The 15,155-nt window shown below is 36.7% G+C and overlaps 2 protein-coding genes across 2 annotated transcripts; both read right to left on the minus strand.

Moving 5' to 3' along the window:
• Positions 1-3,669: 3,669 nt before the first annotated feature.
• On the minus strand, positions 3,670-6,886 carry LOC113340269 (uncharacterized protein C23H3.12c-like). Its single transcript, XM_026585474.1, has 8 exons — positions 6,515-6,886; positions 6,356-6,420; positions 6,155-6,253; positions 5,159-5,206; positions 5,005-5,074; positions 4,846-4,917; positions 4,397-4,519; positions 3,670-4,077 (listed from the first exon to the last, which is right to left on the minus strand). Exons 1-8 carry the CDS (start codon positions 6,710-6,712, stop codon positions 3,934-3,936), a joined length of 819 nt encoding a protein of 272 aa, XP_026441259.1. The 5' UTR covers positions 6,713-6,886; the 3' UTR covers positions 3,670-3,933.
• Positions 6,887-9,756: 2,870 nt separating this feature from the next.
• LOC113339867 (pentatricopeptide repeat-containing protein At1g13040, mitochondrial-like) lies at positions 9,757-13,329 on the minus strand. Its single transcript, XM_026585089.1, has 3 exons — positions 10,839-13,329; positions 10,498-10,686; positions 9,757-10,023 (listed from the first exon to the last, which is right to left on the minus strand). The coding sequence occupies exons 1-2, from the start codon at positions 12,940-12,942 to the stop codon at positions 10,670-10,672; spliced, it is 2,121 nt and encodes a 706-aa protein (XP_026440874.1). The 5' UTR covers positions 12,943-13,329; the 3' UTR covers positions 9,757-10,023; positions 10,498-10,669.
• Between the last annotated feature and the right edge of the window lie 1,826 nt (positions 13,330-15,155).

Consider the following 15,155-nt stretch of genomic DNA (forward strand, 5'->3'; position numbering starts at 1 on the left):
TACTTGTTTCGTGTGATACCTTGCCGGATACTCCCACAGCTTTCTCGCGGTTTGCACTATTATCTCGTGCACGTATCTTCGCCGGTTCATTAACTATGACTTTCTCTGACTTGATTTGACAAGTCAGTGACTGGGATCTTTGACCGAGAGGCCTTCTCGTGTTGACACGTGGTGAGTCTATTTTGTCTACCTACATTAGTTGTTGGAGCTTAGCTGTAACTAAATATTTCAATTCATACAAACAGGTCTGGTCTTCTGGTAAATCTTCTTTTACTAATTGTATATATAATTTGAGGCCGAAATACTGGCTTCAGATTGAAAGTTAGGCTAAAAGCTTGAATTCTAGAGCTCTTGGCCCCAAACCAATAGGAATCAAGGGTTTCCAATTTATTTTTAAATTTTTTGTTCACATCAAACATCCGGGGGAAGATTACTCACCACTCCACGTCTAAAACACAATCTATCCCTAACTCTATCCTCCTCTCTTCCCTCCTAATATAAAACCCTACCGAAATCGGTTTACCTATACCTAATTCTCTTCTCCTCTCTCCTCCTCTCTCCCCTCCTAATACTTCTGCAAAACCCTACTGAAATCAGTTTATTTTTCCGTAAAATAAACAGTAAGAAGAATTGCCGCATCAAAATCCGGAGTTTGATCCTCTCAAAAGGATAAATTCCAATTCTTATATGACTGCTTTACTCAATTGAGCCATCTTTTGTAAGTTTTTTTTTTTGCCTTAGTTCTCCTGGTGTATGTTTTTTTCTTTTTGCACTGCAGGTGAGAGAGGAACTCCTGCAGATTATTCCATTCGTAAATTATTTATGACAGTAAGCCACTGAAAAATAGTTATGATGTATTTTTTGTACAAATATTTTCATTCCACAATGCAGGGCAACTGGATCAAGTAGCAACTTAGATCTTACGGTCATATAACCCAGTATGTTGTTGGATTCCTTTCGTTTTTCATGTGGATTTTGCTTTCAGATCCGTTCTCAAGCAAGTCTCAATCCCTAATATAGGATATCCATTTGTGTGAGATATACATTTTGGTTATTTTTCTGTTCTAAACAAACCCCTATTTCACTGACGGACCTACAGCTGGGCTAAAGGGGGCTTTAGCCCGGGTAGTCCTCCCAGTCCACAAGCCAAAAAAAAATAAATTCTACTCCACCAAGGCTTCTAGCCCGGGCCTTACAAGGAAATTTAGCCTTTCTGGGTCCGTCCTTGCCCTATTTGTCAAACACAGGTTACAGAGATGTGCTTGGGCATAAATATAGTGCAAGATACGTATTCTCTGCTCAGAAAGTATGCAGTCACATAAAAACATTTTTCATTCTGGTGTGCAATTTTTTGTTCCTCTGAATTAATGAAGCTTCAATTGTCAGGTGAATTTTGGTGTGATTCAAAACACAGGTGAATTTTGAATTGATAATGCATGTTATGATTGCAGCTAAATAAAAGTACTACCTCCGTTTCAAAATAATAGGAAGGTTTGTGTGTAATAAGGTTTCATTAATGACTGAAGTATGTGATATTTACATGCCTATTTTCATTTCTATAGTTTTGTTTTGTTTTGGACTAATGTAGTAAGTGGGCTAATGTTGTTGTTGTAGTGATTCCTAAGTCGTCATTGATGATGGATTTTTGGCTTTCCGGATGCTTTTGATTCCAGTTACACCTCAATGCCTTATACCTTCTTGGAAGACTTGCAAATCACACTGATAATGGTTGTCACACTGTTCTCTTCCACATTGAGTTGCGAAAAGATTACTGAAGAGGATGGAATACAACTATTAGCAGAAGAATGTTAGTATTTGTACAACTAATTATTTAAGTGCTTTAAGAAGCATCTGTTATTAGAAATATAAATACTGCTTTTCTTCTGGTAGGAGTACTGTACTGTTGTTAACCTCCGTGAAGCAGATGCGTGCACTTTTCTGCATGTAGCTGTTGAAGGTAAAGGAAATACTTCCTTTTTTTCCATTTGTTATTCTGTTCTTACCCAAGACCCAGGGTACACTTGAGTCATAATCAATTGGAAATCAGTAGGTTAGGCATGAAATTTCCATCCAAGATATTCACAACTAGGAAAGAAAAAAAAAGGTCCTAACATGGGTTTCTCCTTACTTAAGATGTCTAAATGAAAATAGTATCCAATCAACCAATTTATTAGAGTAGGCAGTCGTCTTATTATACCATTATGAATGTTATTTATGCCTACGAAACTAGATGACAGTAGTACACAGTTTTACTGGATTTTAAAAAGCCATAAATTTTGTGGTGCATCCAGATGGATGACAAACTCTGAACCAAAGCCATGAAGTAATCTTCAAATATTTATTATTTCTCAATTTCTCTAACCTACTCATTTGTACAAGCCTGCAGCTATCCAAGAATACCTCTCAGGTCAGTTTGTAGATATGTATGGTGGTGTTGTTGCTGCTGTTTCAAGAAGTGTACGACCGTACATAACGTTGATGTTGAATGTCACGAAATGATTAATTCTGCAGGTAATATATGTATGTCTTCCTAGATAATCGTTCAATACATATTTAGAACCTTGATTACCCAATGAACACATACAGTTTGTATCGATGAGTTACTGCTAAATGCTGACTTCAAATCCTTTTAAGGTAACCTTTGTACTCAAAGTATTGCCACTATTAATTATGGAACGGGTCTACCAGTACCAGTGTAATTTAGTATTAATATATTAACACCTCAGGTATACATGGATATTATAGGCGAACTACAATTCTGATTAGATCATTTCTTCAACATATTTGGCTACATCTAGAAGTGGGATATCAAGAACAACAATAAGTTATAGCATTACCAGGCATAAATTGTAGGATATAGCTGCATTACATGCATATGGGATGTAGACAGTACCAAATGATCGGTATCCGTTTTTTCTATCTTACGTTATGAGTTCGGGTGTCATATGAACATAAACCTCAATTTAGCTATTTTTACTTCCCACAAGAACTACCTTTTACATCTTATATTACATGCAATGACTATTAATCACACGTGACGCATTGAATATCTTTGGTTGGTAAGACTATAAATTACTTCAACATGCATGTCAGCATCCATAAGTACTTGTTTGCGGTTTTTCAAATGCTTCAAGAGTTTCATCTGTTTTGTTTATGTTGCTTTCTAGGTTTACGTATTCAGACCCAGGGATGTTTGAAGTACTGGTTGGTTCTATCTAGATTGGAATGCTATTTATATTATTACCGGTTAGATGCAGCAGTAGTACTTTGACGTTTACAGGGAAATGATCGACGAATTAGTACGTAGAGTAGGGTTTTTTGGTTGCTAGCTTATTGGTTCAGTGTGAGACGGTGATCTCTTTTATTACAGTACTGCAATGGGTCTTTTATGTTATTCAAGTATTGAACTGAACAATATATAGAAATGAAAGAATCGATCGGTTGCATTCTGAAATGCTTGCCTTTCCTTCTATGTGTCTCTTTATATGTTGAAAATTTTGGATAATCGGCAAATGAAATTTCTCCAAATTTTAATAACTGAATGTAATTGCTCCCTCACAATAACTCATTCGCCACAATTTCTCCAAGTTCTTCTACGTTGCAATGAGTTCGACATGCACATAGCAGACAACCAAACACCTCACTCAGGTTCAAACCATGTAATATCGCCTCATGAACTGGAATATTAATATGCCGCAATTAACAACCATATAGTAAACTGCATAACTGAATCCATTATTGAAAACTAAGCTTTAACTTCTGCCTACAAAAGAGGACTCGGGTGAACATTTCCAATGAAAATGTCACTCTTCTTCGAGAATGAAGCTGCCTACAACCCTATTGTCAGAACTCAGAAGTGTGAGCAAAATGATCAACAAACTCATCACATAGATGGCCTGTGGAGATCTGAATTTACAAAATTTATATAGTTGGTTACATAGAACAACGATACTTATCAACTTCCTGTGTGTCCAAATGATAAGCTTTGCAAATTTTAGAAACAACGGACTTGTTGAGACCATCTTTTTCATCTAGGTCCTGGAGATACTTATCAAGGTCTTCAGAGGGATGCAGAACCTGCACACAGGAAAAGGGTCTTAGTTAATTGGGAAAAAGGAGACAGGAAAAGGAACTTGTCTTAGTTAATTGGGAAAAAACAGACTGGAAAAGGAACTTTCTAAAGGAAAAAATGTTCCATGGATATCTAAAGCCACATTCAAGTTTAAAAGATTTTCAGTAATTTACTCTAGTGGTGAGAAAAGAGTACGACACAACATCCTCGAGAGATGTCTTTAGATTTCTACAGACCCTGTATTTAACTAAGTGCAACCCAAATTTGCATACATGTGGATAATAATTTCATTACTTGCCATGAGGATAATGGTTAGTAGCTTACCCATTGTGGAATAGGTGCATTCAGGCTTTTATGTTCTTGCTCGTCTTCATCATCACTGTCCCTTTTCTGCTCCTTTACAGTTGTCGAGCCATCTGATACTAGAACAAGAAGCCTTTCGCTTCCCTACAAAATTTGCAATCATGAATTAGTGTAACTGGTTGTGTCTACAGGCAGCATGGAAATGGATGACAAAGAAATTACGGTTTGGACTATAAATTCACATATATGAAACTAACCAAACATATAACAGAATCGCCCTATAGAAGTAAAATTGACAAACTACGGCACAAAAACATATATACTGGTCAAAGTACAACACCAACATGCCTTCCACTGAGATTTTTTTGGTTTGTAACTGACGCCTTTAGCATGAGTACGAATAGTTCTAATCCAATATATAACTGGTCAACGAAACTATGGCTGCTTAACTATGAGAAGATTCCACAAACCTGGAGAGCTCGCCAGTGGGAATAGGTGCGGAATAAGGTCCAAAAGAACGGGATGTTGGGCAGTGGTAGAATCTGTGCAGAAATAAATAGTATAGGCATGAGTTGCAATAGAGCTTAGTAAGCAACACCATTGGGAAATCAGTGAAATGAAATACTTACAGCACATGCAGCAGTTAGTGGAAGCAGCGAAACAGAACCATAGAAGTACCGTCTGTGAATTACAGATCCCCTGGAGAAAAAAAAAAGTAGAACACTTTGCTTCAGTAAAACAAAACAACAGCTTAATCATTTCAAGAGGAAAGAATTTAGCTACCTGAAAGCAATATGGCGTAATCTTCGGCGCACAAGACGAGGATTTAAACTGAAAATATTTAACAAACAGTTTATCAATTAAGCAAGGTTGAATATCTACTTTCTATGAAAAGTTAATAAGGGTTCGAACTTCTCTTAGTATTCAGTTTGCAACATGAGAACTCTGTCTTTTTACTTGCTAGACATGTGAATGTCTCATCCTAACTCATTATAATAGTTCAGTGACACCCATAAAGCCATAAGATATCATGAACTATCAAAACAGAGCCCAGTCCTTTAGCATTAATTCTCACTCAGCGATTCAAAATGAATGCTTTAAGGTGCAAGACTACAAAGCATTCAAAGCACAGAAAATTCTTTGAGCATTTCTTGCTCATTCAATTCCACATTCTGAAAATTTACGTAAACACCAGGAGTCTTGGACAATCAAGTTTGAAGCCTTCTAGTAAAGTGACATTGAACTCTAAAGACTCTTTTGCACAAATCCGTTGCTCAAGCAACCCATTCATGACAAATAATAACAACGAGACATGCCTGGCTGCACGCAAATGAGTGCACAAATCCATTGCTCCAAACAGAACCCAGTAATTTAACACTAATTCTCAAGCGACAGAACACTTTAAGGTGTAAAACTACAGAACATTCAAACTAAAGAAATTCTCTGAGCATTTCTTGCCCAATCAATCCCACATTCTGAACATTTATGTTAAATCCAACACTAGTAGCATTAGATAATCAAGTTCCGAACCTTCTAGGAAGGCAACATTGAACTCTAGAGACTCTTTTGCACAAATCAATTGCTCAAACAACCCATTCATGGCGATATAATAACAACAAAACATGACAATTGCACGCAAATGAGTGCACACACTGCTACGTGGCCATGAAGCCCACCTTGCCCCTGCGTGCTCTCCTTGGGTGCAGCATTGCGTTTTCCAGATGACAATGTACACTAAAGCATATAGTTCGAGTACAAAGGATTCAGAAGTTTACAGACCTCGTTGGATAAGTAATCTCGACATTGGTAACATCCTTTGAAATCGACTTCAAGAAAATTTCAGACGGCTTAACACGAGCCAGCAGTTTCACTCCTAAACTACAACACCAAATTAAACCAAAAATCCCATTCTCAGTCAAACATTTCCACACGTTTCCCATTCAAAATCGAGTAATCGAATAGTGTGGTTAGAGAATTTACCCATGAATCTTATTCTTGATACTACCTTCAGGAGCTTCTCCAAGACCAGCCCAAGCTTTATTCATCTACACACAACAAAATGAATTTCTCCAATTTTTTTCAAAAAACAAAACAAAACCCATTAAAATTCATGAAATGTGAAACAAGAAATCGACTTACTTTAGTTGAGAAGAATTCAGTAATGATCTCAACATTTTGATTCATGGGTTTCCCATTAGAAGTAATTTTCTTATAAAGATCTTTAAATTTTGGTGATGGTTTTGCTGATTCTGATTCTTGAACTGTTTGTTCAATGGATCTACTGAAACACCAATTCCTTCCTTTGATTGGAAACACTATCACTCTTGCTGCCTTCATGATTCTTCAACTCTGATTTTGAAACTAAAACCCTTAAATGTAAAACCCTAGTTTGATAAGAATCATTCCCCAAAATGAAACCCTAGAAATGGGTTTGAAGAATCTGGTGATGGAAGTTGGAGGGATGGATTCAATTGGCAAATTTTTGAGAATTCTGGAGAAAAAAAATGTGGGATTTTTTCAAAGAGAGAAATGGGAAGAAATGCGGCGAATGGGTCAACTTTTATACTACCAACCCGGATCGGTGGTGGAGCCAATTCTAAGTACCAAGTTTGTAATTTTGGTCCGATTCATCTCAGTGAGTTGTTTTTCTGTACCAAGGCTGCAGAGGTTGTTTTGATTGTTTGGTAATTGGTTGGGAGGTAGAAGAAGAATTTCTATTCGTGGAATGCAAGCGGCCGTGCATGCATTTTACGTGGAAAAACGACATTTATGAGATGAACTACTTTTTTGGAGTGAACGCCTGTCGGAAAAAAATGATCTGTCGATAAATTTATTACTGTTCAGATTGAGAAATTCTAACTTGCAGCTCGTTGAAAAAGTTGCATGGTACATCTCCTCCTGCACTATCCTTTTTTGTAATGAATGAATTCTGGAGGGACAAGTAGTTGCATTGTGGTAAAAAAGGTGCCCATTAACCATCACTACTACGAAGAACTTTGAGGATTTTCAAGATCAAGACTTTGACCCTCTTAATATTTCTATCTTTATTACTCAACTTCTTGCATTTATGTTAAAGACAATGCAGAGAATACGGATTTCGGGTAGTATGTGAATCCTGGTTGAAAGGATTAGGAAGACTTGCAGAATCATGAGATTCAATAGTAGTCGAGACTGAAACAAATTGTATTCGTGGCATGTAATAATCGTACATGCATTCTACGTGGAAGTCTTGTATTTGTTAGAAAAACTTGATACAAACAAAAACAATAACTTGAGATACTTTCTTTTGGATTGAGAAGTTTTGGCATGCATGATCTCCCATTCAAATTTGAATTCCATCCAGCCCAGTAGTTGGCTAGTGGTAAAAAAGAAATGATTTTTTAGGGACCATGGTTTTTTTGAGGGGACCATGGTTTTATTAGGACACCTTCCCTATAGTGATAAGGGGTGTCCTAAAACGTTGAAATGACTAACCTACTCTTAACCTAATTTAATTTAAAACCAACCTAATAACCACCTATATCTATAACCACCACCTCCTCCCACCACCACCGCCGATTACCACCGCCCACCACCACCAACCATCGATTACCACCACCACCACCACCACCGCCGATTACCACCACCACCACCTCCGATTACCGCCACCTCCAACCACCGATTACCACCGCCACCTCCTCCCACCATCACCGCCACCGCCTATTTAAGAAATGTAACAACATCAATGCAATCACAATTAAGTTCGGTTACATAATAATTTTATCGAGTATAAAAGACGTCAGCCGCAACCTGATTCTGCCATGGGACCACTCCGGAGGTATTTTCCAACTAACCCTTCACTTTAATTTGATTTTGATTGCTTCAATCGAATAGAAATCATCAAAATAGGGTTTTAATAGGAGTTACAGAGCCATGTTCGGTTAGGCCGATTTTCCAAGAAACCCTAGTTTACTAACCGAACTTCTTGAAAATGAAGAACACGAAGAACAGTTCGGTTCTATTGGATTTAAAACTAAGTCACCGAACTCTCTGTTCGGTTGTTTCGCAAAAAAATTTAAAACTACGAAGTAACCGAACTCCACCCTTAGAACCGAAAAAAAAAATCCAGTCTAACCGAATTGTGTTGTTGTGGCCACTATGTTGAGTTCCAAAATAACCGAACTTAGCCAATAGAGTTCGGTTTGTTCGCAAAAACTTTAAAACTACAAAGTAACCGAACTTAGCCAATAGACGCTGTAACTTCACATTTTTTTTTTGTTTATTAAGTTCGGTAACTTCACAATTTTATCGCAGAGTTCGGTTGGTTAGCTGTTAGGTTCAAGTTTGCGAAAGAACCGAACTTCGTAAACTTACATACTCTTATATTACGTAAAGTTCGGTTAGATCAAAAGTGCATGCAGTTTGCGAACCAACCGAACATAACGTTGTAACTCCTAGAAATTCTATTATTTGAGAGTTCGGTAACCTGCGTGTTTGGAACAAGTAACCGAACTACATTTTCAGATGAGTTCGGTTACTTGTTCATCTCACGGGGAAACCGAACTACAGCTTCATATGAGTTCGGTTACTTGTTCTTCATATAAAGTAACTGAACTGTTCAAAATCCAGTTCAAATCCGAATCATTTTGAAGATTAACAAATATTCTAGGAGAGGATGGAGATGAAGAATCAGATGAGTTTTCATCATTTGAATACTCAAACTTAGTGAATTAGAAAAAAAAATTATTTTCCATGTTTTTCTCCTTCATCTTCTCTAACTCTACTCTCTCAATAATTTTACTCAACTAATAATAAACTCATCTTTTAATTTAATCTCACTAATTGTTTTTAACTAAATCATTCACTAATCATAACCTAAAATTAATTAAAGGGTAGATTAGGTATTAAATAAATAACTAGATATGAGGTGATCTAAAATTACTTCTAATGCCTTTACCCAGAATAAAACCATGGTCCCAAAAAAATCGTTCTGAAAAAGGAAAACACTAAACGTGGGCCCATAATTGAAGCCCAAATGCAGACTGATGAATCAGAGTAGGGTAAAAAAAAATGCAGCAACAATCACCAGTACAAAAGTTACTGATACTGGACATAGTTGAAGACAGTAAATTTAAATTCGAAGGTACAGATATCAAATAATGAACAAGACACTGCAGTGACTACCGGTCCGGTCCGGATACTGCTCTCAAGTCAGGTGGGTGAACATAGTACTAACAGAATCATGAGATTCAACAGTAGCAATAAGAGTGCCCAGAACTCCGGACTCCAGAGAAATGACTGTTACACAAACCAAATATTGCAATGTTTAACTGCGGATAACAAAAATATGTCACATAGTGGTCAAGTATCGTCTGAAAGTGCAGGACCAAAGATTCATGAAAAGTTCCTCAAAATTGGAAGGCCTCTATTGAAATTCGAAAATCAGTAGTTGTACATTTTCACAGAGCCCAATCTGTATGATTAGACTAGGTTTACAATACTGATCTAAAAGGTAAACAATACATGGATGTATGGAAATAATCATCAAATGAGAAGAAAACACTAGAAAGAATGGTATGTATACAGATTATTCATGCAGGGAAGGGGAGCATGGCGATATAGATGACCTTTGGTTTCCTATTCGAAAATTGCCCATATCATACATACACCTGCAAATTCATGAAAAATAGTATTATGTTGAATTATATGACAAACTCCTTACAGATTCATATACGAGCAACAAACAGAAGATTTTAAAATGAGAGTCTACTGAGATCTTTCGGACAGATAAAATCGAGGGATGTCAGTCTGCACAAGGCTGGATAATATGGAATTGGAAACACACAGGACACTAGGGGAATGTGTCTATGACCCTTTATCTGTTTGACGTGTCAGTCGTCAGCTTAATTACAAGAAGAGCTCTATATTTATCCCTCGTAACATAGCTACCCAAGAATGTGTCTGAAGTAATATAGATTAGGGTATACTAGATTCATAGTCACTTCACTCTAAGGTGATCTAACCTTTACAAGGTTGCAGTAAATGTGTCAGAGAAAGTGCCAATAATTCTTCTATCTACCATGGTTATACCATCAGATACATCAAAGTTCATTGGATCGTTCTGTGAAATGTAAATGTCGTACCTGGATGTCCTTGTTTATCTTCTGTCTTGCAATGAAGAGCTGCAAGCCTGCAAAGGCCCCAAATGAAGACTGGCTTCACTCACACCTCCAGATGGTTTCATCTGGTTGTTAGAGTCTCCGACTTCCGTACATGCTTTTGAACAGCGCATTAAAAGACGCAATCAGCTCATAGTTACAATAGATTTGTACCTGAAAGAAGAAATTGATCAAAGAATCATTTCTGTTAGTAAAGATAGCAGCTTTCTCATGCTGGGTTTAACTGTTGTTATCAAAATTACCAGACTCCTGATAAAGCAAAATGCTTTTAGTTCAGCAGGAAGTATAATACTTGAAGGTAGTACCTGTCAACATATTCATGACTGAAGCATCCTTTGACTGGATGGCATTGGTTAGGGTCTTGGAAAGTGCAGCATCAAGAGTAAATCCGTTCTCCATCATCTGGTCCCACACTTTACAAGCTATTGTAAGCTTCTTTTCCCTTATGAGCCCCCCAATTATCAATTTATAGGTCACTTCGTCAGGATGGCACCCATTACGTTGCATATCTTCGTAAAATTGCATGCCTTCAGCAACCCTAAATGCTTTGAAGAGCCCATTTATAAGGGCATTGTAACAAATTACATCCGGAGTGATTCGAAGTCTTTCCATGTCGCGGAAAAAGTTTTGAGCTTGATCAACTCTCCCGCTCTTGCACAGGTGATCAATCATTGTAGTATACAAAACTCGGTCAGGAAATAATCCCTTTTGTGACATTCGATCAAGAAGATCCTCTGCTAAATCAGCACGACCCTTTTTGAAGAAGGCATTTATGAGAATCGTAAACGTTACAACATCTGGTTCAAACCCTTTTCCACTCATCTCTTCGAACATCCTGTACGCCTTTTGGGTTTCGCGGGCCCAACAATACGCCCTAATCATAGTATTGTAAGATACTGTATCACATAAACCTCTCTTCTCCATCGTTTTCACCAACAAATTATATGCACTGTCCGTACGGTTAGCTTTGCAGAGAGCCTTAAGGAATTGGTTGTAGCTGTATGTATCGGGTTTCGTCTGACTTCTTTCCATCTTCTTTAGCAATTTCGCCGCCTCTTCTAACATTCCGTTATTACAGCAGTAATTCAATTCTATGTTGTAAGTAACCATATCCGGTGCACACCCGTTCTTCCTCATGAATTCCTCAATTGCTTGTGCTTTTTTAACCTCACCTTTCTGACAATATCCATGAATAAGGGTGTTATACACTGAAACACTCAATGGGGTTTTTCCCTTCATTGAGTCTACAGTAAGATCATAAGCCAAATCAACCTCTCCACGTTTACACAAACCAAAAACCAGCACCCCACATGTTATCCCATCCGGAAGCAATCCTCTACCAATCATTTCACGCCAAAGCTTAACTGCCAATTCATAGCGCCCATCACTACACAACCCTTTTAGCACTGTCGTGTAAGTGACAACATCAGGGTCACTTCCCTTCTGTAACATCGTCTGCATTACTTCCAGAGCTTTGTCTAATTCGTTCTCCTTGCACAAGAGGTTTACATATATATTGTAACTCCACATGTCAGGTATAGCCCCATATCTATCCATGTCTTCTAAAAGTCTCTCAATGAAACTGAAATTCTTCACCTTACAGAGAAAAGAGATGAATCTTGAATACGTAAAGGAAGTCAGTGAAAATCCTAGTTTCAACATGTAACTATAGTAATGCTCCGCTAAATCAAATCTTAAATCTTTAACTAAAACTCCAATAAATCTGTTATAATCTACACTAAAAACCCGGCAATCCGAGTCAATCATCTCTTCAAAAACATTGATTGCCTGATCAATTATACCAGCTTTAACGTAAGCTGATATAAGTCCCCGGTACATGTTTCTGCGCACTGAAAACACATTATCTTTTCTTCTCTGCAAAAACTTTGCTAACATATCAAACTTGGAATCTTTAAGTAACAAAGAAGCCATCGTCCTGTTCGTAAAGTAGTCATGCTCGTAACCAGATTGACACTCAGCCCAGGTATAAAAACTAAAACCCATTTCAGAATCAGATAAACTTGTTAAAACCTGATTAACAATATATGCATTCAACTTTACATCCATATTATGCAATTCAATCTCTAACAAATAAGACCAATGCTCATACTCAAAAAGCGTCTTACGAATTCTCAAAACACATTCCAAAGAAGGCGACGGTCTTTTTCTTGTTTCCAACTGATTTGCTAATTGGGTTTCTTTCGCAACCCCATTTTGATTACAAACTGAGCTAAAATTCGAAGATTTCATATTATTACTATTCAAATTCTTCCTACTAGTGAAAAATCTGAGCTTAGGTTTGAATGTACAAGTGTTTGAAGAAAAGAAACAATAGAGTGATGAGAGTTTTGAAAACCTTACCACCATAATATTGCATACATCCAATCTTTTCGAAGCTACCCATTTCATCTGACTACATCACAATCATCTTCTTCAGTTGTGAATTTAATCAAACAGTTTATGTGCAAACTCCAAATCTCCACTTCAAAACACTAAACCCCCAAATGTGAGTAAGGGTTTAAAATCAAAATCCAAATGTGAGCAAAGGGTTTAAAGTTTCAACATAGAAAACCCTAAAACCCTCAAAAATAAGGAGATTAGGACATTGAAAGCAATGAAAGTTTGGATTTTTTTGAAGTTTGACAATGGAAAGTTGGAGTTTTAGGGTATTGATGAATCTATCTGGTGGAAGAAGATCTAATGAAAATAACGTTTTCTGGTTGATTTTGTTTCTGATTTTAAATGCAGGTGAATGCTAATTGCGATGAGAATAACGTTTTTTGTTTTGAGTTCGTAGACTCGAGCTCAAATTAGAAGACATGGGGGAGGGCTAACATTTGAAGCTAAAAAGACTGTATGAATACAAAGCTTGAGTCAGATTTCAGACTATCCTTTTCAATCTGACTCACTTAGAATGTGGTGTATTTGCCATTTGACTTGGGGATTTTTATACAGAACCCCTGAAAATACACTAAAAAGCGGATTCCATCGTGTTAAGTACGAGATTGTAGTTATCTCACCGATTAAAAAGTTATATTTATCTTTGAACTACGATCTCCTTTGTTGGGAGGATAAATAACATGATGATTTTCAAAGCGTGGTAACGGTTGAATCGAGCTCGAAAGTGGTGTAACAATCTTGAGCCAGGGTTGACGAACCTGAAAAATGTTTTGGGAGGTCGATTTTCCACCAACCAAAATTCCGAAGACACTTGGATGAACCCATTTTGGAAAATGATTGGAAACATTCGTTTTTTGAGAAATGATTTAACGAATCTGAAATCGATGAAACGATCCTGAACCGAGTTAAACGAACATGAAAATGATGTAGATGTGTCAACAAGTAAAAAACTAAATATGTAAATTGTGAAAAAGCAAACTACTCTTGTCTAACTCAAGATGGATGTGAGGGTAGTTTAGAAAAGTTACAAATGTCACACTACAAAATAAGTAGTTTCTAGGGACAGTCTGTTTTTTCAAAACCGTCCCTAAAGAGGGTTATTTGGGACGCTCATGGAGTACTCGTCCCTATTAGTGATCAAATTTTTAAATTAAGGCAATAATATGACCGTCCCTAAAAGAAATGACGACCAAATAGTATTAGTAACGGTGGAACAGGGGACGGTCAGAAAAACGTCACTAATATCTTCTTGGGACGGATTTGGGCCTCTTGGGACACTTTTTAGCCGTCCCAAGAAGCCTTTTTTTTAGTGTCAGGGTAGTATTTTAGCGGGGTCAATAAAACGGGATACTTTACCAAAATTCTCAAGTATTTTTAATTCTACAACAACTACGAAACTTCGTAACTACACATTTTCTAAAGAATTTTGTTAATTATTTTATTTTATTTATTTTGAAAAACAAACTAATATTCAATTAGCAATTAAAAATTTAAAAATAATTTGTTATTCAAAATACATTATAAGAGGTTGGATGGGAGTCTCGCCACAAGCTGACTCATTAGGCTTGATAAGAAGATTTTCGTTACACTCGGGACACAAGGATCTTCCGATAAATTGACTTCGTTACCTTTTGATCATCCATAAAACATTTTGATTTATGATTAAAGAAAAATAAAAGTTATCCTAACTGATATAGGATTATATTTCAAATTGAGGATCCTTTTGAATTTCTATCGACCAACCAATAAGCCTTGATTTTTAGTATTTGCCTCAATCACTTTCACCCATATATAACTTCTTAAATTTTTCTCTTAATTAATTTCATATCTATTGGGAGAAATGATTGGCAGTCAAGAAGGAGAAACATGAAGAAAACTACAGGTGTGAGGAAAGAGAAAACCAAATCCATATATAGGATATGGTGAGTCCATCTCGATTATGGAAAATCTCCTAAATAAAATCACTCCAGACGTACTTTCTCAATTATCCATTTGTTTCGGTATTGAATTACAAGCTAGTTTATAAACATCATTACCAAATTATTCAAAGTCTAACATGAACTTTCATCCAGTTTTAATAAATAAGTTTCCTTTCATTAACTTTTGAGAATAAAAAGTTAGTGTATTGTAGATACAATTTTGATAACAGAAAACCTTGTATGGAATTTAAAATTACACACATCGATAAGAAATATATATCGTACAAGTGCAATGGTATGTAG

The sequence above is a fragment of the Papaver somniferum genome, unplaced genomic scaffold (genome assembly GCF_003573695.1).
Source record: "Papaver somniferum cultivar HN1 unplaced genomic scaffold, ASM357369v1 unplaced-scaffold_21, whole genome shotgun sequence".
NCBI lineage: Eukaryota > Viridiplantae > Streptophyta > Magnoliopsida > Ranunculales > Papaveraceae > Papaver > Papaver somniferum.